This window comes from Andrena cerasifolii, unplaced genomic scaffold (genome assembly GCF_050908995.1).
Source record: "Andrena cerasifolii isolate SP2316 unplaced genomic scaffold, iyAndCera1_principal scaffold0491, whole genome shotgun sequence".
Classification (NCBI taxonomy): Eukaryota; Metazoa; Arthropoda; class Insecta; order Hymenoptera; family Andrenidae; genus Andrena; species Andrena cerasifolii.
In genome coordinates this window covers 12494-32672 of record NW_027485384.1, presented here as the reverse complement: position 1 = coordinate 32672, position 20179 = coordinate 12494, and the positions used below count along the sequence as shown (strand labels likewise).

Sequence of the window (20179 nt, the reverse complement as noted above, 5' to 3'; positions counted from 1 at the left end):
TTTAAATTTTTTTAAATTTTTTAAAGAATTTTTAAAAAAAATAATTTTCATTTAGTTTTCCTTTAATTCATTTATTATTATTATTTTTTTAAAAAAAAAATCTTTTTTTAATTTTTTTAAATTTGTATAATTTTCGTCATTTTTTTAAATTTTTTTAAAAAAATTTTGAAAAATTTTCTAAAAATTTTCTTAAAAATTTAGAATTTTTTTTTAATTTTGTTTTAATTTTTTACCAAATTTTTTAAAAAAAATTTTACTTATTTTTGTTACTTTAAAAAAAATTTATTAATTTTTAAAAAAAAAATTAAATTTTCTTTACTTTAATTTTTTTTTAAATTTTTTTAAATTTTTTTTTAAATTTTTTTTTTAATTTGTTTTATTTTTTTACCAAATTTAAAAATAAAATTCTTTATTTTTTTTCCAATTTTTAAAATTTTTTTTTAAATTTTAAAAAAAAAAATTTTTTTTACTTTTTTTTTAATTTTCTTATAATTTTTGAAATTTTTTTAAAATTTTTTTTCATAATTTTTTTTCATAATTTTTTTTTAGATTTTGTTTTATTTTTTTTTTAATTTTTTAAAAATTTTGTTTTAATTTTTTAACAATTTTTTTTTTTAATTTTATTTATGTTTTTTAAATTCTGTTCTAAGTTAAAAAAAATTTTTTTTAATTTTATTTACTTTTTAAAATTTTTTTTTTAATTTTTTAATTTTTTAAAACTTTTTTCTTAATTTTTTAAAAAATTTTATAAAAAATTAAAAATTTTTTTTTAATATTTTTAAAATTTTTTTTTTAAAAATTGTTTTAATTTTTTAACAAAATTAAAAAAAGTTCTTTATTCTTTTTCAATTTTTAAAAATTTTTTTCTTAATTTTTTTTTAATTTTTTACCAAAATTTTTTCAATTTTTTTTACTTATTTTTTTAAATTTTTTTAAAAAAAATTGTTTTAATTTTTTACCAAATTTTTTAAAAAAAATTTTACTTATTTTTGTTACTTTAAAAAAAAATTCATTAATTTTTAAAAAGAATTTAAATTTTCTTTACTATAATTTTTTTTTTAAATTTTTAAAATTTTTTTTATATTTTTTTTTAAATTTTGTTTTATTTTTTTTAATTTTTTAAAAAAAATTAAAATTTTTTTATGTTTTTTAAATTTTTTTTTAAAATTGTTTTATAAATTTGTTTTATTTTTTTAACAAATTTATAAAAAAAAATTATTTTTTCTTTTAAATTTTTTTCTATATTTTTTAATTTTTTAATTTTTTTTAAATTTAAACAAATTTTTTTTAATCTAATTTTTTTTTAATTTTTAAAATTTTTTTTTAATTTTTTAAATTTTTTTTAAATTTTTATTTGTTTTAATTTTTGTATATATTTTTTATTTTTAAATTTTCTTTTATATTTTAAATTTTTAAAAAAACAATTTTTATTTATTTATTTCTTTTAAAAATTATTTAGTATTTTTTTATTTTAATTTTTTAAAATTTAAAAAAAAAATTTTTAATTTTTTTTTTTAAAATTTGTTTTAATTTTTTAACAAAATTTGAAAAAAAATTCTTTATTTTTTTTCAATTGTTTAAAATTTTTTAAAATATTTTTTTAAAATTTTTTATAATTTTTTTAAAAATTTTTTAAAATTTTTAAAAATTTTTTTTAAATTTTTTTTTTTAAATTTTGTTTTACTTTTAACAATTTTTTTTTTAATTTTTTTTATTTATGTTTTTAAATTTTTTTTAATTCTTTAAAAGTTTTTTTTATTTCTTTTTTTAATTTTCTTATAATTTTTTAAAATTTAAAAAAAAATTTTTTCAATTTTTATTTGGTTTTTTTATATTTCTATTTATTTTTTTTTTAAATTTTTAAAAAAAATTTTATTTTTTTTAAATTTTTTTAAAAATTTTTAAAAAATTTTTTTTTTAAATTTTGTTTAAATTTTTTAAAAATGTTTTTAAAAAAAAATTATTTATGTTTTTATAATTTTTTTCTTAATTTGTTTATATTTAAAAAAAATTTTTTTAATTTTTTAAAGTATTTTTAAAAAAAATAATTTTTATTTAATTTTCCTTTAATTCACTTATTATTATTATTTTTCTTTAAAAAATTTATTTTTTTAAATTTTTTCTTATTTTTTTTTAAATTTGTATATTTCTTTTTTATTTTTAAATTGTTTTATTTTTTTATTTATTCTTGTTTTAAATTATTATTTTTTAAAATTTATTTTAAATTTCATAAAAATTTTTTACAATTTAAAAAAAAATTTATAATTTTTTTTAATTTTTTAAATATTTTGTAAATTTTTTAAATGTTTTTAAAAAAAAAATTTCAAAATTTTTTAAAATTTTTTTTCAAATTTTAAAATTTTTTTATTTTTTTTTTAAATTTTTTTTTAATTTTTTTTAATTTTTTTTAATTTTTTTTTAATTTTCTTATATTTTTTTTTATTTTTTTTTAATTTTTTAAAATTCTTTTGAAATTTTTTAAAAATTTTTTTTTTTAAAAAATTTGTTTTAATTTTTTACCAAAATTTTTTCAATTTTTTTTACTTATTTTTTAAATTTTTTTTTTAAAAAAATTAAAATTTTTTTATATTTTTTTTTAACTTTTTATATTTTTTATTTTTCTTTTAAATTTTTGAATATTTTTTTTTATTTTAAATTTTTATTTATATTTTAAAATTTTTTTAAAATTTTTTTAAAATTATTTTTTAAATTTTTTTAAAATTATTTTTTAAATTTATTTTATTTTTTTAACAAATTTTTTAAAAAAATATTCTATTTATTTTTTAAATTTTTTCTATATTTTTTACTTTTTTTTCATTTATAAAAATTTAAACAATTTTTTTTGTAAATTTAAAAAAATTTTTTTATTTTTCTTAAATTTTTTTAAAAATTTTTTAAAATTTTATTATTTTTTTTTTAATTTTTCCTTTATTTCTTTTAAATTTTTGTATATATATTTTTATTTTTTAATTTTTTTTATTTTAAATTTTTTTTTAATTTTTTAAATTTTTTTTAAATTTATATTTGTTTTAATTTTTGTATATATTTTTTATTTTTAAATTTTCTTTTATATTTTAATTTTTTTTTAAATTTTTATTTATTTATTTATTTCTTTTAAAAATTATTTATTTATTTTTTATTTTTTTATTTTTATTTTAAATTTTTTTTTAATATTTTTTTAATTTTTTTTTAAATTTTGTTTTAAATTTTTTAACAATTTTTTTTAAAAAAATTTATTTATGTTTTTAATTTTTTTCTTATTTTTTTTCATATTTTTTAAAAAAAAAATTAATTTTTTAAAGTATTTTTTAAAAAAATAATTTTTATTTAGTTTTCCTTTAATTCATTTATTTTTATTATTTTTCTTTAAAAATTTCTTTTTTTAAATTTTTTGTTATTTTTTTTTAAATTTGTATATTTATCTTTATTTTTTTAAATTTTTTAAAAAATATTTTTGAAGATTTTTTTAAAAAATTTTTTAACAATTTTTTTTTAAATTTTTTAAAAAAAATTTTAAAATTTTTTATAAATTTTTTTTTAAATTATTTATTAATTTTTTTTCTTTTTTATATTTTTTATTTTAATTTCTTTTAAATTTTTTAAAGAATAATTTTTATTTAATTTTCCTTTAATTCATTTATTATTATAATTTTTTTAAATAAAATTTCTTTATTTTAATTTTTTTAATTTTTTTTTAATTTTTTGTTATTTTTTTTTAAATTTGTATATTTCTTTTTTATTTTTTAATTTTTTATTTATTCTTGTTTTAAATTATTATTTTTTAAAATTTATTTTAAATTTTTAAAAACTTTTTACAATTTAAAAAAGAGATTATAATTTTTTTAAATTTTTTAAATATTTTGTAAATTTTTTTAATTGTTTGTTTAAAAAAAATTTCAAAATTTTTTTAAAAATTTTTTTTCAAATTTTTTTATTTATTTATTTTTTTTTATATTTTAAATTTTTTAAAATTTTTTTTAAAAATGTTTTTTTAAATTTTGTTTTAATTTTTTAACACTTTTTAAAAAAAAATTAAAAAATTTTGTTTTAATTTTTGAACAATTTTTGTTAAATTTTTTTTATTTATGTTTTTAAAATTTTTTCTTAATTTTTTTAAAAAATTTTTAAAATTTTTTTACAATTTTTTAAAAATTTTTTTTAAAAATTTCTTTATTTTTTTCAATTTTTTAATGTTCGCCCTAGAACGAGGGGCACCACGCACTTGTTTTTAACGCGTGAGCAAGTTTGTGTTCACGCGGCAGAACGTATAGATTTAAGAGAGCGCTATTAATGTTATTGTAATGTCGCCACAATAATCGAGGGTGCTTAATAACTAATTAAAAGGAATATTACTATTAACAGTAGAGCACTTAATTTACAAGAAATTGTACACGCGATTGCGCGAGGCCGAAGCGAAGTATATAGAAATACTTGTTTCGTATGTAGTATCGGAATAAGTTCAGCGAGACGTTGAGAACCTCGGAGGAGACAGGCCCGTTGGGGAAAACCCAACGCGTCACCGGGCCCAGCGACGCGCGCAAGAGTTTGTCGGGGCGAGAAAGCGCGCGGCGGAGCGATGTCCATATTTGGGCATGAGGGCGACTTGAAAAGCGTGCGTGGTGGGGATGTAGCGTCCTTTTTCGGAAAGGCGAGTTTTCCGCGGAAAGGACAGAGTTGGAACAACCGGCAGAGTGTGTAGATGTACTGAGTCGTTGTGTTAAATCGAGTTGTTTGTGTCGTAGTCGGTTATCTTGTATTAGTTTTAGTTTCTTTCAATCTTATATATATATATATCTTTCCTGTTTATATTAAATATATTTTATTTATCCCACAATTTTGGGGGCTCGTCCGGGATAGAAAACACAGGAAAACAGGATTGTCGGTCAAAGCTATTTACGCGGTAATCGTGAAGTTGTATCCAGTGAAACGGTTGTTGTGCTGTGACGGTGAAGTACTGTTACGAAAGAGTTAAAATAAACCGATATTCACAATGAGTGACGCGGGAAGTGCTGATAATACTATTGTTGATCTTGGGGAAAAAGATGGCGGCAATGCTAGGCTGGCACGAGTTGACGCAATGAAGCTGCCCGAGTTGAAGCAGGAGTTGCAGAGCCGTAAGCTGAAGATATCCGGAAAGAAGAAGGAGCTGCAAGATCGGCTGAGAGCTGCTCTTACGTTGGAAGCCGAGCATGGGGAAGATGCAGATGAAGATGAAGATGGTTCTGACGAAAGTGAAGATGATGATGTTAAGAAATGCACAAGGCAAACGCAAATGTTGACGTTTAAGGATGTTGAGGAGTCTATGGGTACGTTTAGCGGTGATGATAAAGTAAACGTCCGTTGCTGGCTCGAAGAATTTGAAGATATGGCGGAGCTGTGCAAATGGAGTGATATTCAAAAAATCGTATATGCGAAGCGATTGTTGCGCGGATCGGCTAAGTTGTACGTCAACTATGAGAAATGTTGTCGTAAGTGGTCTGAAATGAAGCAAGCGTTGAGATCCGAGTTTGCACGAGTGGTAGACGTCCATAAGATACATAAGGAATTATCGTGCAGAACCAAGAAAACAAATGAATCATACCAGGAGTACATCTACCAAATGCTGGAGATAGCCAAACAAGCAGACATGGAAGTCACCGCGACCATTAAATATATTATTGAAGGGATTCAAGACGATGAGTGCAATAAAATGATATTGTACGGAGCCAAAAGCGTACGAGAGCTGAAGGAGAAGTTCGAGTCCTACGAAGCCATGAAGGAGAATGCAAGAGTGAAGAGCAGGCGAACTGAAGAGAAGACGAAGAAGGCGGTCCGAGGAGGTGTTGGAACTGTGATGCAAGGAGGTGTAAGAAAATGTTTCTTATGTGGGGACCGGAACCATTTAAGTGCGACTTGTCCGACGAAAAGTAAAGGCATGAAGTGTTTTAAGTGTCAGGGGTATGGGCATATTGGCTTGAATGTAAAGGCGAGAGTAAACCTGTAAAGGATGTGAGTAGTACATCGGAAGCGTCGAGGAAAAAGCGCCTTAAGGAGGTACAGATTGAAAATTGTGAGTTAGTAGCGTTAATAGATTCGGGTAGCGATTTGAATTTAATACGAGCAGATCATTATGTAAAAATTGGCGCGCCTAGACTAAGTAATACGATTTTACAATTTCGCGGCGTTGCGGTGGAAAGCCATCATACGTTAGGAGTATTTTCAACACACATAACGATAGATCATGTAGTGTATCCAATAGATATACATGTTGTACCTGACGTGTTGACGTCACACGGTTTAATAATTGGTACAGATTTTCTAGACTCCGTAGAGCTAATTATGAAAGGGGGAGAAATTTCTATTAGGAAGCTAGACGTGCCAGAAGTGTATAGCATTAGTGTTGAACCTGCAGTGAATGGAGTTGATTTGTCGCATGTTACAGTTCCTGAGCATAGAGAGGCAATAGAAGTTTTAGTCGAAAATTATAAGCCTAATAAAACACGCGAAGTGGGGGTTACGATGAACATTATTCTTACTGATGATGTGCCTGTTTACCAAAGACCGCGACGATTGTCTCCTAAGGAAAAAGCAATAGTCGATGAACAAATAAAGGCGTGGGTAGAGAATGGGATTATACGACCGTCTCACTCAGATTATGGGAGTCCGATAGTGTTGGTTGTGAAAAAAGATGGTACAATTAGAATTTGCATTGATTTTAGACACCTGAATAAGAAAATAGTGAAGGACAGGTACCCTTTGCCGTTAATAGAGGACGAGTTAGACTCACTACAGGGCGCGAAAGTGTTTAGCACACTTGATTTAAAGAATGGGTTTTTTCATGTGCCCATTGAAGAAGGTAGTCAAAAGTATACCGCTTTTGTTGTACCCAACGGCCATTACGAGTTTTTGAGAGTGCCTTTCGGACTCTGTAATTCGCCAGCCGTTTTCCAAAGGTTCATACATGCCGTGTTCAGAGAATTAATAGCGGTGGGAATGGTGCGCGTTTACATGGATGATATAATAGTTCTAGCGAATGATGTTGTAAGTGCAATTGCAAACCTTGAAGCTGTGTTGGGCGTAGCGAGTCAATTCGGATTAGTAGTGAATTGGGGTAAATGTAAATTTTTGCAAACGAGGGTGGAATACTTAGGGCATATTGTCGAAAATGCTTGCATTCAGCCGTCAGAACATAAAACTAGAGCCGTAATTAAATTCCCGAAACCTCAGTGTGTGAAGGACGTTCAGAGTTTTTTAAGCTTAACAGGATATTTTAGAAAATTTATCCATCGTTATTCAGTTATAGCGCGTCCAATGTCGGATTTGTTGAGAAAGGATGTCAAGTTTAGGTTTGGTGCGTTGGAACTGGAAGCGTTTAATAAATTGAAGTTAACGTTGAGTAGTGCACCGGTATTAAAATTATATCGTACAGGCGCCGAGACAGAGCTGCACACTGATGCGTCTGGTTTAGGATATGGAGCAATTTTATTGCAGCGCGATACTCAGGATGGTGCCTTCCATCCCGTGTATTACGCGAGTGGGAAAACTACGCCTGCCGAGGAAAAATACCCGAGTTATGAACTTGAAGTCTTAGCGATCATTAAATCCTTGAAAAAGTTTCGAGTTTACCTGTTAGGAATTTCGTTTAAAATTGTTACTGATTGTCAGGCGTTTACGTTGACAATGAATAAGAAAGATTTGTGCGTGCGAGTAGCTAGGTGGGTTCTTCTGCTTCAGGAATTTCAGTATACGATTGAGCATAGGCCGGGTAGAAGTATGGTTCATGTCGACGCCCTGAGTAGAAATCCGTTGCCTACAATTATGCTAGTAGAGGAAGATGACGACGGAATTATTGTCAGGTTGCGTGAAGCTCAACGAGGAGACGATGAATTGCGGAAAATTTGTGACAACATCGAGCAATACCGAAAGAATGGCTATGTTGTAAGTCGTGACGTGTTGTACAGAGTGGTAAATGACACCCCGCTGGTGGTCGTACCTAAACCAATGCAGGTACAGGTAGTCCGCCGGGTGCACGAACGCGGTCACTTTGGGGTGATTAAGACTGAGGCGTTGTTAAAGAGAGACTATTGGTTTAAGGGAATGCGTCAGAAAGTAGAAAAAGTTGTACGAAATTGTATAAATTGTATTCTAGCCGAGCGGAAACATAATAAGCAGGAGGAGTTTTTGTGTAGTACTGATAAGGGGGAAGTGCCGTTTGATACATACCACGTTGACCATCTTGGACCGTTGCAGTCTACAAAGAAGTCTTATCGACATATTTTTGCTGTTATTGATGCGTTCACGAAGTTTGTTTGGTTGTATCCGACAAAGTCGACGAGTTCTGCTGAAGTCATTGACCGTTTAAGGAAGCAGTCCGTAATATTCGGTAATCCCAAGCGAGTTATTTCCGATCGCGGTACGAGTTTTACGTCTGACGCCTTTAAGGATTATTGTAAAGAGGAAGGGATTTGTCACGTGTTGATAACAACAGGGATGCCGCGAGCGAATGGGCAGATAGAAAGGGTCAATAGGACGCTCATATCGTTGCTGACCAAATTAGCTGCGCCGAAGCCGGAGGAGTGGTACAAATACCTCGAATCAGCTCAGAAATATCTGAACGCGACACCGAGTAGGAGTACCAATACAACGCCTTTTCGTTTGTTGTTTGGTACACATGTAAGAATGCGTGAGGATCCTGAAATCAGAAAGTTGATAGAGGGTGAGTGGATCGCTATGTTTCAAGAAGAGCGTGACGAGATGCGGTTCCGAGCGAAGAGGAAAATCGCGGAGGTTCAAGCGCAGAACAGAAAATCGTTTAACAAGAATCGCAAAGAAGCCACGGAGTACAGGCAGGGCCAGCTGATAGCAATTAAAAGAACGCAAGCCGGTCCAGGCTTGAAGTTCCATGCGAAGTATTTTGGGCCTTATTGCGTAAAAAGGGTATTGAGGAATAACCGTTACGTGGTGGAAAAGGTTGGAGAACACGAGGGTCCGCGGACGACGTCTACGGCTGCCGACCACATGAAGCCGTGGGTCACCGACGAGGAAGACGACCTGTCCGATGATAGCGAATCGGTGTAGGGTAGAACCAAGGACATCTGAGGGCAGATGTCATATCAGGATGGCCGAATGTAGTATCGGAATAAGTTCAGCGAGACGTTGAGAACCTCGGAGGAGACAGGCCCGTTGGGGAAAACCCAACGCGTCACCGGGCCCAGCGACGCGCGCAAGGGTTTGTCGGGGCGAGAAAGCGCGCGGCGGAGCGATGTCCATATTTGGGCATGAGGGCGACTTGAAAAGCGTGCGTGGTGGGGATGTAGCGTCCTTTTTCGGAAAGGCGAGTTTTCCGCGGAAAGGACAGAGTTGGAACAACCGGCAGAGTGTGTAGATGTACTGAGTCGTTGTGTTAAATCGAGTTGTTTGTGTCGTAGTCGGTTATCTTGTATTAGTTTTAGTTTCTTTCAATCTTATATATATATATATCTTTCCTGTTTATATTAAATATATTTTATTTATCCCACACGTATTATCGGAGCACCGATAGCTCTTTTGTTTCGCGTTAGGAGAAACAGCGGTGTTTACCGGTACGCGGTTCACAAGCAAGAGAGCGATCGCGGAAACAGAGCGGACCGAGCCACCGATTCGGGTGCCGATGATGCATGGCCAATCAGAGAAGTACACATGTGTGTCGCGCGATGCTGCTAATTAGTAGAGGGAGATAAGCTAATTAGTATAATTGTCGGCCCCGAGATGGCCCGACCAGGCTATCGCCGCGATCGCTCCAGCCGCTGACCCGGTATCAAATAGCGCGTTTAAAAGTCGCGCGCTTCGAGGCAGTGTGCACTTGCCCGATTGGCTGCATCGCTGTGGCCAATCCCAAACATTCCCGCCCGTCTCGTCATATTCTGACGAAATAGACATGTCGCCGCTGGATAGTGAAGTGGTATTAAATGAAAGCGTGATTAAAATTGAAGACAGTTAAAACAAGAGAGAAGTAACTAAAATTAAGCTAATTCCGCAAGAAGAGTGCCGCAGATCGAACCCTAACTACTATACTGACGGAGGTGACCAGGTTATGTCGGTCTTCGGCCATCGACACTGTCACCTTGAGAGCTCCCAGCATCGACCTCCGCGGCGGCAGCAAATGGTAACAGGATAAGCTTGTGTAACGGACGGGTGAGGTCCGACGTCGCCGTTTTCAGTGTGAGAACACGTGTAAGACCATCGGGACCTGGATGAGTTTTGACGACTTGAGCCAGAGGCCAACGCGAGGGCGGCTGCAGTTCGCTTTTGATTAAGCACAGATCGCCTTCCCGAATCACCGTCCGAACGCGACTCCACTTACCCCGCGTCTGCAACGTGTTCAGGTAGTCCCGCGACCACAAGCGCCAGAAGTGCTGCTGCATTTTCTGAACCAGCTGCCACCGAGAAAGCCGATTGTCTGGGAGCTCCTCCAGATTTGGTTCGGGTATCGCGTTAGCTGCCTCACCGACCAAGAAATGACCTGGCGTCAGCGCAGCGAGATCATCGGGATCATCTGACACCGGTACCAATGGTCTAGAATTTAAACAAGCTTCGATTTCAGCGAGGAGCGTGGCCAGCTCCTCATACGTCAATCGATGTTCGCCGAGCACTCTCCGGAGGTGGTGCTTCACGGACTTCCCCGCGGCCTCCCAAATCCCGCCGAAATGAGGTGCAGAAGGAGGGTTAAACTTCCACTCGATACCCTCAGAAGCCAGACGGTCCAGGAGTTGTCTATTTTGGGAACTGACTGCTTGTAGTAGGGCACGCAGCTCCTTGTCCGCACCCACGAATGCCGTATCGCAGTCGCTGTAGATCTGGGAGCAGAGGCCGCGGCGAGAGGTCAGTCGTTTCAGGGCAGCTAAAAAGGCTTCCGTTGTCCCGTCCGACACCATCTCCAAATGCACGGCTTTGGTAGCTAAACACACAAACAGAGCGATATAACCTTTTCGAGCGTGCTGGCCGCGCCTTCGACTGGATCGTATAAAAATTGGCCCTGCATAATCTACGCCCACGCGCAGGAACGGGCGACAAGGGGTTACTCGAGGTGCAGGCAACACTCCCATCAGCTGGTCCGCGGTACTGCCTCTCCAGCGAACACAAGTGGAGCACCGATGGATGCAGGATTTTACCAGGTGGCGACCTCGAAGAACCCAGCAATGTTGGCGAAGTGTTGAAAGGGTGAGTTGCACAGCGCCGATGCGCCTCGGCGATCCACAGCGCAGCCAGTGGTGATTCATCGGGAAGAATCACAGGGTGTCGTTGATTGTAGGTGATCCTTGAATAATGCAGCCGCCCGCCAACGCGTAAGGTGCTGTCCTCCTGATCCTTGAACGGATTCAATCGAAGCAGGCGACTTCGTCTAGGCAGCGGTTGGCGACTTTGGAGAGCGTCCAATTCCGAAGCGAAGGCAGTAGATTGCACACTTCGCACCAGCCTCGATCGGGCAGCTTGTATCTCACTGGCGGTCAGGTAAGTTGCCCGTTTCCCCTTGGACGCCGGGAGCCATCGACAGCACCAGGCGGTATCTCGGAGCAGTCGACGGAAGTTCGAAAATCGGTTTAAAAACAGGCTCACCTCATCTTCTGGGGAGCGTTGGACGTGGAGGATATGCCTTCGTTCAGAGTGGGGTACTTCTATCGGCTCTTCGAAGGTGACGGGTCGCCCTTCGCTCGTCGCCAGCCAAGACGGACCCGACCACCACAGTGGGTGCTCGGGGAATTCGGCCGGGGTTAGTCCTCTTGAAGCACAGTCGGCCGGGTTATCTTGGCCTGAAACATGATGCCAATGTGCCTGGGGTAGCGTACGTTGAATGTCTGCTACTCGGTTAGCCACATAGGTTTGCCACCGACTGGACGGAGCCTGGATCCAACCCAAGGCCACCAGGGCGTCAGTCCACAGATGCACGCCGTTGATCCTAAGAGCCAGAGTCGACAGAAGATGCGCCACCAGCCGTGTAAGTAGATGAGCGCCACTCAGCTCGAGACGTGGTAGCGACAGTTTCTTGAGTGGAGCCACCTTTGTCTTGGCTGAAATAAGATGAATCTGTATGTCACCTGATGAATCGTGAACACGCAGATACGCCACTGCAGAGTATGCTCGCTCCGAGGCGTCAGAGAAGCCATGCACTTCCACCGATTGGTTGGTGGAGGTCAAGCCCATGCACCGCGGAATCTGGATTTGACGAAGTGCTGGAAGTGCCTTCAAAAACTCGCGCCATGCGTCCTCAGATTGCACAGGTAAGGCTTCGTCCCAGTCGGTCGTGAGCGTCCAGAGTGTCTGGATGAATATTTTTGTCCATACCGTTACAGGAGCAAGCCAGCCCAGTGGGTCGAAGATTTGCGCCGCCTGGCTCAGGACGCTCCGCTTCGTTGTCGTTGGACTCGTGCTACCCTCCAGAAGTCTGATCTGGAAATTGTCAGTCGCCGGAAGCCACTGGATACCTAAGACGCTGTGCTGGGTGTCCGTATCCCAGTGCCGGGCAAGTGCGGCGACGTCATTGTGGACCGACCTCATGAACTCAGGCGAGTTCGACGCCCACTTATGTAGTCGAAAGCCGCCCGCCATGGCGAGCTGATCCAATTCTTTTTTCAGAGTCAAGGCCTCCTCCACCGAAGTTGCGCCCGTTAGGATGTCATCCACGTAAACGTCTGAGCACATCGTCTTAGAAGCCAAGGGAAACGACTCGGCCTCGTCCGCGGCCAACTGCCGCAAGCATCGTAGAGCCAGGTAGGGTGCACAGCCTAATCCGTAGGTGACAGTGCAAAGTTTATACTCCCTCAACTTTAATTCCTTCCCCTTTCGCCAGAGGATCCGCTGATAGTCCCGGTCGTCTGGGTGTATAATGATTTGTCGATACATCTTTTCGACGTCAGCGACAAAGACGATGGGATGACGACGCCACCTTAGCAACAAGTCGGCTAAGGCTGGTAACAAGTTGGGACCCGTGTGCAGAACGTCATTAAGCGACCTTCCATTGGTAGTGGTCATCGAGCCATTGAACACTACGCGCAGCTTCGTAGTGGTGCTCGTAGCCTTTAGGACACCATGATGTGGTAAATAAAAGTGTCGTCCCTCAGGGGGGGGGGCACGCGCCGCCACCATATGACCGAGATCCTCGTACTCTTGTAGAAAGTCTTGATAGGCTCGTTCATATTCAGGATTCTTACGAAAACGCTGCTGCATAGAATTCAATGTGCGAAGTGCCGCGGGCCTCGAGGGTCGCAGCTCTGGAGTAACTTTAAATGGAAGCCTCACCACAAAACGACCTTCGGACGTGCGTCGATGAGTGGCCTGAAAGTGATCCTCCGCCTCTTGGTCACCGGGTGAGAGAGTGGGTGTTATCTGAACTTCTTCCTGCTCCCAGAATTTCTCCAACAGGCCAGGTAGTTCTTGGTTGATCGAGCAGCACTGGACCGTTGACACGCTCTTGCGGCTGCGAGCACAACCATTCCGAAGACCTCCGGTAAGAATCCAGCCAAAAGTAGTTTCCTGAGCCAGTGGAGTGCCTGGCTTGCCCTTGCGAACGCCTTCCAACATGAAGTCGTTGTAGACGTCAGCACCGAGTAGCAGATCGATGGGATCCTGGTTCGCGAGACGTGGTTCCGCCCACTGCAGGCCCTGAAGACGAGGCCAGATCGTCCCGTCGTGCACGACGGGTGGTTTGTAGCTAGACAAATCAATAAGCACAAATGCCGACAGGGCGAGGATACTCTCACCGTCTCGGTCGGCAGTGATATCAAGATGAACGAGCCCTCGCGTGCATTGCGACGGAGCACCGCCGGCGAAAAGCAAAGGTATGCGAGCGCGCTGCCTCTTCAACCCAAGTCGTTTTACGAGCTGCTCCGAGATTAAGGACACTTCACTTCCAGGATCGATTAGAGCTCGCACCGACACATGTTGACCGACCGGCGTGTAAGTGCGAACTCGCGCAAGGCCGAGCATCACTGGCAGCGTGTTGAACACGCGAGGAGTGACGTGCTGCACTACCGCACCAGCAGCCGTCGGGAAAGCATCATGGAGACAGGAATGGTGTTGTTCAGCGCACCGCTGGCACCGTTTATTCGATTGGCAACCGTCGATTTGGTGCTTGCCCAGGCAGTTTAAGCAGCGCTGCAATTTCGCAACAGTGGCCTTCTTCGTTGCAGCGTCCTGTACCTTGAACTTGGGACAGAAGAGTAAGTAATGTGATCCCTTACAGAGTCCGCAATCCTTCGAGTTCGATGGCGTCGTGCCGACTTGATGCACAGCGGCGCCTTTGGTAGCGACGCCTTTGGTAGCGGTCCCCTAGGGAGCTGTTTGTTTGTCTTCGGCAGGAGGATCACGCTTGCGTTGATTCTCCAGCGCCTCAACCGTATGAATACGCGTTTCGATGAACACCCTTAGAGCATCTAAGGAGGGTGGATCTGTGCATAGGCCGAGAGACGCCTCCCACTCGCGGCACGATTGCTCGTCCAGTCGGTCGACAGTCATTTTGACCAGCCAGTCGGTGGTAGTCACGGGACGATTCATTGCGGCTAGAGCGCCAACCACGTCCCATGTTCCGTAGAACAATCGTTTCAGCTCCGCCGACGATTCACATTTCACCGTGGGTAATTCATTTAAAATGGTAAGCTGTGCACTCACCAAGAGGCGTTTATTTTGGAATCGTTCCTTTAAAGCGTCTCAGGCTGGTTGAAAGTTGTCGTCCGTCGTGGTATGATTACGTATCACGGTACTCGCATCACCTTTTACACAGCCCTTTAAATAATGTAGCCGATCCACATCCATTAACGTGGGATCCTTGATCACCAGCGAGACGAAGGAATCGTGGAACGCCTGCCATTCGCTGTAGCGTCCATCGAAGCTGGGTAGCGGAATGCGGGGCAGAGTGGCACGTGATCGTGTCTCCGCGGTAGGAGCACCGCCGGAAGTCGAGGCCATGCCGCCGGGCTCCAGCTTTCGGTTAAATCCACGAAGGAGATCTAGTAGATATCCCTTTTGTTCCAGAAAAGATTCTTCGGCAAGATCGAAGCAATCCTTGGTAAAATAATCATGCCTTGCCCACTCCTCAGTGCATTGCTTCTCTATAGCCCCATGTTGCTTCGAGAATTGTTCCCAGAGTGAAGTTAGCATTTCCAGTCTAGCTTGCACCGAACCTTCAGTCATTTTAGCGACACCTTTCTTTTTCAGATTATCGTACACACGCGAGAGCCGATGATACAGCTTGACCTGATCCGCGATCGCGTCCTTCATAATGGCGGCACGTAACGAGCTCTCGCACCACGCGGTCACCACACAGCACTCGAAATCGCCGGAGTCTCCGGCTCGAAGGACCAACTTTATGTTCGCACAAGAACGAGGGGCACCACGCACTTGTTTTTAACGCGTGAGCAAGTTTGTGTTCACGCGGCAGAACGTATAGATTTAAGAGAGCGCTATTAATGTTATTGTAATGTCGCCACAATAAACGAGGGTGCTTAATAACTAATTAAAAGGAATATTACTATTAACAGTAGAGCACTTAATTTACAAGAAATTGTACACGCGATTGCGCGAGGCCGAAGCGAAGTATATAGAAATACTTGTTTCGTATTATCGGAGCACCGATAGCTCTTTTGTTTCGCGATAGGAGAAACAGCGGTGTTTACCGGTACGCGGTTCACAAGCAAGAGAGCGATTGCGGAAACAGAGCGGGCCGAGCCACCGATTCGGGTGCCGATGATGCATGGCCAATCAGAGAAGTACACGTGTGTGTCGCGCGATGCTGCTAATTAGTAGAGGGAGATAAGCTAATTAGTATAATTGTCGGCCCCGAGATGGCCCGACCAGGCTATCGCCGCGATCGCTCCAGCCGCTGACCCGATATCAAATAGCGCGTTTAAAAGTCGCGCGATTCGGGGCAGCGTCGCTGTGGCCAAGCCCAAACATTTAAAATTTTTTAAAAATTTTTTTAAAAAATTTTTTTTATTTATTTTTTAATTTTCTTATAATTTTTTTTTCTTTTTGAAATTTTTTAAAATTCATTCAAAATTTTTTTTTAATTTTTAAAATTTTTTAAATTTTTTCAAATTTTTTTTTAAAATTTTTTTAAAATTTTTTTTTAAAAAATTTGTATTAATTTTTTACCAAAATTAAAAAAAAAATTTTACTTATTTTTTAATTTTTTTTTTATATTTTGTTTTAATTTATTGCCAAATTTCTTTTAAAAAAAATTATTTTTATTTGTTTTTTTTATTTTTTAATTTTTTTATTTTATTTTAAATTTTTTAAATATTTTGTAATTTTTTTTAAAGTTTTTTAAAATTTTTTTTTTCAAAATTTAAAAAAAAAATTTTCAAATTTTTTTAAAATTTTAAAATTTTTTTATTTATTTTAAAATTTTTTTTATATTTTAAATTTTTAAAAAATTTTTTAAAAATGTTTTTTTAAATTTTGTTTTAATTTTTTAACAATTTTTTTAAAAAAAATTTATTTATGTTTTTAAATTTTTTTTATCTGTTTTAAAATTTTTTTTTTAATTTTTTATTATTTTTTTTAATTTTCATATAATTTTTTAAATTTTTTTTATATTTTTTTAAATTTTTTTAAAATTTTTTAATTTTTTTTAAAACTATGTTTTAAGCTATTAACAATTTTTTAAAATTTTATTTTTTTTTTTCAAATTTTTGTTTAATTTTTCAATTTTTTTCATTTTTTTAAAATTTAAAAAATTTTTTTTATATTTTAAATTATTAAAAAATTTTTTTTTAAATTTATTTATTTCTTTTAAAAATTATTTATTATTATTTTTATTTTTTTAAATTTAAAAAAAAAATAAAAATTTTTTTTTTTAATTTGTTTAAAATTTTTTTAAATTTTTCGTCGCTGTATTCTTTTTTAAATTGTAATTTTTTTAATTTTCTTATAATATTTCTTATTTTTTAAAAAAAAATTTAATTGCTTTAAAAATTTTCTTAAAAAAATTTGTTTTAATTTATTAACAATTTTTTAAAATTTTATTTATTTTTTTTTTAAATTTTTGTTTAATTTTTCATTTTTTTATTTGTTTTTAATTTTTTTATATTTTAAATTTTTTTAAAGTTTTTAAAAAAAATTTAAATTTTTTTTTAAATTTTTAAAATTTTTTTTTAAAATGTTTTTTAAAATTTTGTTTTAATTTTTTAACAATTTTGTAAAAAAAATTTAAAAAAAATTTGCTTTAATTTTTTAACAATTTTTGTTAATTTTTTTGTTTATGTTTTTAAAATTTTTTTACAATTTTTAAAAATTTTTTTTTTTAAATTTGTTTTAATTTTTTAACAAAATTTTTAAAAAATTTCTTTATTTTTTTTTCAATTTTTTAAAATTTTTTTAAAATTTTTTTAAAAATTTTTTTTAAATTTTTTTAAAAATTTTTTAAAATTATTTTTATTTATGTTTTTAAATTTATTTTCTTCATTTTTTAAAATTTTTTTTTAATTTTTTAAAACTTAATTTTTTAATTTTTTTAAAAAAATTTGTTTTAATTTTGTAACAAAATTAAAAAAAAATTATTTATTTTTTAATTTTTTTTTTAAATTTTGGTTTAATTTATTAACAATTTTTTTTAATTTTTTTTATTATTTAATTTTTTTTTATTTTTCTTTTAAATTTTGTATATATTTTTTTATTTAAATTTTTTTTATTTTTTTATTTTTTTTATTTATTTATTTCTTTTAAAATTTTTTTATTATATTTTTTATTTTAACTTTTTTTTTTAATTTTTTTTAAATTTTTTAAACAATTTTTTTAAAATTATTTTTATTTATGTTTTTTAAATTTTTTCTTAATTTTTTAAAAAAAAATTTTTAATTTTTTAATTTTTTTTAAAATTTTGCTTTAATTTTTTAACAAAATTAAAAAAATCCTTTATTTTTTATTTTTTTCTCAACTTTTTAAAATTTTTTAAAATTTAATTAAAGTTTCTTTTTAAATTTTGCTTTAATTTAAAAAAAAAAAAATTATTTATGTTTTTAAAATTTTTTTCTTATTTTTTTAAATTTTTTTAAAAAAATTTTAAAAATTTAAAATTTTTTTTTTTAAATTTTGTTATAATTTTTTACAATTTTTTAAAAATTTTTTTATTCATGTTTTTAAATTTATTCTTAATTTTTTAAAAAAAATTTTCATAAAATTTGTTCTAATTTTTTAACAAAATTTAAAATAATTCTTTTTTTTCAATTTTTTTAAATTTTTTAAAAATTTTAAAAATTTTTTTTTTAATTTTCTTATAATTATTTTATTTTTTTTTTAAATTATTAAAAAAATATTTTACTAATGTTTTTTAATTTTTTTGTAAATTTTGTTTTAATTTATTAACAATTTTTTAAAATTTTATTTATTTATTTCTTTTAAATTTTTGTTTAATTTTTCAATTTTTTTCATTTTTTTAAAATTTAACCAAATATTTTTTTATATTTTAAATTTAAAAAAAAAAATTTTTAATTTATTTATTTCTTTTAAAAAGTATTTATTGTTATTATTATTTTTTTATTTTTTTAAAAAAAAATTAAAATTTTTTTTTTAATTTGTTTAAAATTTTTTTAAATTTTTCGTCGCTGTATTCTTTTTTAAGTTGTAATTTTTTTAATTTTCTTATAATATTTCTTATTTTTTTAAAAAAAATTTAATTGCTTTAAAAATTTTCTTAAAAAAATTTGTTTTAATTTATTAACAATTTTTTAAAATTTTATTTATTTTTTTTTTAATTTTTGTTTAATTTTTCAATTTTTTTATTTATTTTTAATTTTTTTTATATTTTTAATTTTTTTAAAGTTTTTAAAAAAAATTTAAATTTTTTTTTAAATTTTTAAAAATTTTTTTTAAAATGTTTTTTAAAATTTTGTTTTAATTTTTTAACAATTTTGTAAAAAAAAATTTAAAAAAATTTGCTTTAATTTTTTAACAATTTTTGTTAAATTTTTTTGTTTATGTTTATAAAATTTTTTTACAATTTTAAAAAATTTTTTTTTTTAAAATTTGTTTTAATTTTTTAACAAAATTTTTAAAAAAATTCTTTATTCTTTTTTCAATTTTTTAAAATTTGTTTCAAATTTTTTTAAAATTTTTTTTAATTTTTTTTTAAATTTTTTAAAAATTTTTTTAAAATTATTTTTATTTGTGTTTTAAATTTATTTTCTTCATTTTTTAAAATTTTTTTTTAATTTTTTAAAACTTAATTTTTTAATTTTTTTAAAAAATTTGTTTTAATTTTGTAACAAAATTAAAAAAAAATTATTTATTTTTTAATTTTTTTTTTAAATTTTGGTTTAATTTATTAACAATTTTTTTTTATTTTTTTATTATTTAATTTTTTTTATTTTTCTTTTAAATTTTGTATATATTTTTTTATTTAAATTTTTTTTATATTTTAAATTTTTTTTATTTATTTATTTTTTTAATTTATTTATTTGTTTTAAAATTTTTTTTTATATTTTTTATTTTTACTTTTTTTTAAATTTTTTTTTTAATTTTTTAAACAATTTTTTTAAAATTATTTTTATTTATGTTTTTTAAATTTTTTTCTTAATTTTTTAAAAAAAAATTTTTAATTTTTTAAAATTTTATTTTTTAATTATTTTTAAAAAATTTGTTTTAATTTTTTAACAAAATTAAAAAACATTCTTTAATTTTGATTATTTTTCTCAACTTTTTAAAATTTTTCTAAAATTTTTTAAAATTTTTTTTTTAAATTTTGTTTTAATTTTGTAAAAAAAAATTTTTTTTTTTTAAATTTTTTTCTTAATTTTTTTTTATTTTTTAAAATTTTTTTAAAAAAATTTTTAAAATTTTAAATTTTTTTTTTAAATTTTGTTTTAATTTTGTACAATTTTTGTTTAATTTTTTTATTCGTGTTTTTAAAATTTTTTTCTTAATTTTTTAAAAAAAATTTTAAAGAAATTGTTTTAATTTTTTAACAAAATTTAAAAAAAAAAATTATTTATTTTTTAAAATATTTTTTTTTAATTTTTTTAATTTTTTTAAAAAAAAAATTTCTAGATTTCTTAAATTTTTTAAAAAAAATTTCTATATTTTTTAATTTTTTTCATTTTAAAAAAAAATTAAAAAATTTTTTATTTCTTTTTTAATTTTCTAATAACTCTCTTCTTTTTTTAAAATTTTTTAAAAAATTTTTTAAAAAATTTTTTTTTCAATTTTTTAAAATTGTTTTTTTTAAATTGTT

The 20179-nt window shown here is 30.9% G+C and overlaps 3 protein-coding genes and 1 long non-coding RNA gene across 4 annotated transcripts; 1 reads left to right on the top strand and 3 right to left on the bottom strand.

Annotated features, from left to right (window-relative positions):
• Positions 1-10251: 10251 nt before the first annotated feature.
• On the top strand, positions 10252-11411 carry LOC143378128 (uncharacterized). Its single transcript, XR_013087633.1, has 3 exons — positions 10252-10522; positions 11019-11178; positions 11270-11411. It is a non-coding gene; the product is annotated as an uncharacterized LOC143378128 (long non-coding RNA).
• A 54-nt stretch (positions 11412-11465) lies between these two features.
• Positions 11466-12657, bottom strand: LOC143378131 (uncharacterized). The gene is made up of 2 exons (XM_076829955.1): positions 11575-12657; positions 11466-11525 (listed from the first exon to the last, which is right to left on the bottom strand). The coding sequence occupies exons 1-2, from the start codon at positions 12655-12657 to the stop codon at positions 11466-11468; spliced, it is 1143 nt and encodes a 380-aa protein (XP_076686070.1).
• A 344-nt stretch (positions 12658-13001) lies between these two features.
• LOC143378130 (uncharacterized) lies at positions 13002-14469 on the bottom strand. The gene is made up of 3 exons (XM_076829953.1): positions 14350-14469; positions 13121-14160; positions 13002-13032 (listed from the first exon to the last, which is right to left on the bottom strand). Exons 1-3 carry the CDS (start codon positions 14467-14469, stop codon positions 13002-13004), a joined length of 1191 nt encoding a protein of 396 aa, XP_076686068.1.
• A 192-nt stretch (positions 14470-14661) lies between these two features.
• LOC143378129 (uncharacterized) lies at positions 14662-15231 on the bottom strand. Its single transcript, XM_076829952.1, has one exon. It carries the CDS (start codon positions 15229-15231, stop codon positions 14662-14664), a length of 570 nt encoding a protein of 189 aa, XP_076686067.1.
• Positions 15232-20179: the final 4948 nt, after the last annotated feature.

What these genes read in the sequence shown, in the direction of transcription:
- LOC143378131 (XM_076829955.1), bottom strand. Translation starts at nt 12,657, where the DNA reads ATGTGCTCAGACGTTTACGTGGATGACATCCTAACGGGCGCAACTTCG. An exon ending in AACGCTCCCCAGAAGATGAG is followed by an intron (nt 11,526 to 11,574) that starts GTGAGCCTGTTT and finishes GACTGCTCCGAG; the next exon opens with ATACCGCCTGGTGCTGTCGA.
- LOC143378130 (XM_076829953.1), bottom strand. Translation starts at nt 14,469, where the DNA reads ATGACTGTCGACCGACTGGACGAGCAATCGTGCCGCGAGTGGGAGGCG. An exon ending in TCGAAACGCGTATTCATACG is followed by an intron (nt 14,161 to 14,349) that starts GTTGAGGCGCTG and finishes TTCTGTCCCAAG; the next exon opens with TTCAAGGTACAGGACGCTGC. An exon ending in TATCAAGACTTTCTACAAGA is followed by an intron (nt 13,033 to 13,120) that starts GTACGAGGATCT and finishes GGTGTCCTAAAG; the next exon opens with GCTACGAGCACCACTACGAA.
- LOC143378129 (XM_076829952.1), bottom strand. Translation starts at nt 15,231, where the DNA reads ATGAAGGACGCGATCGCGGATCAGGTCAAGCTGTATCATCGGCTCTCG.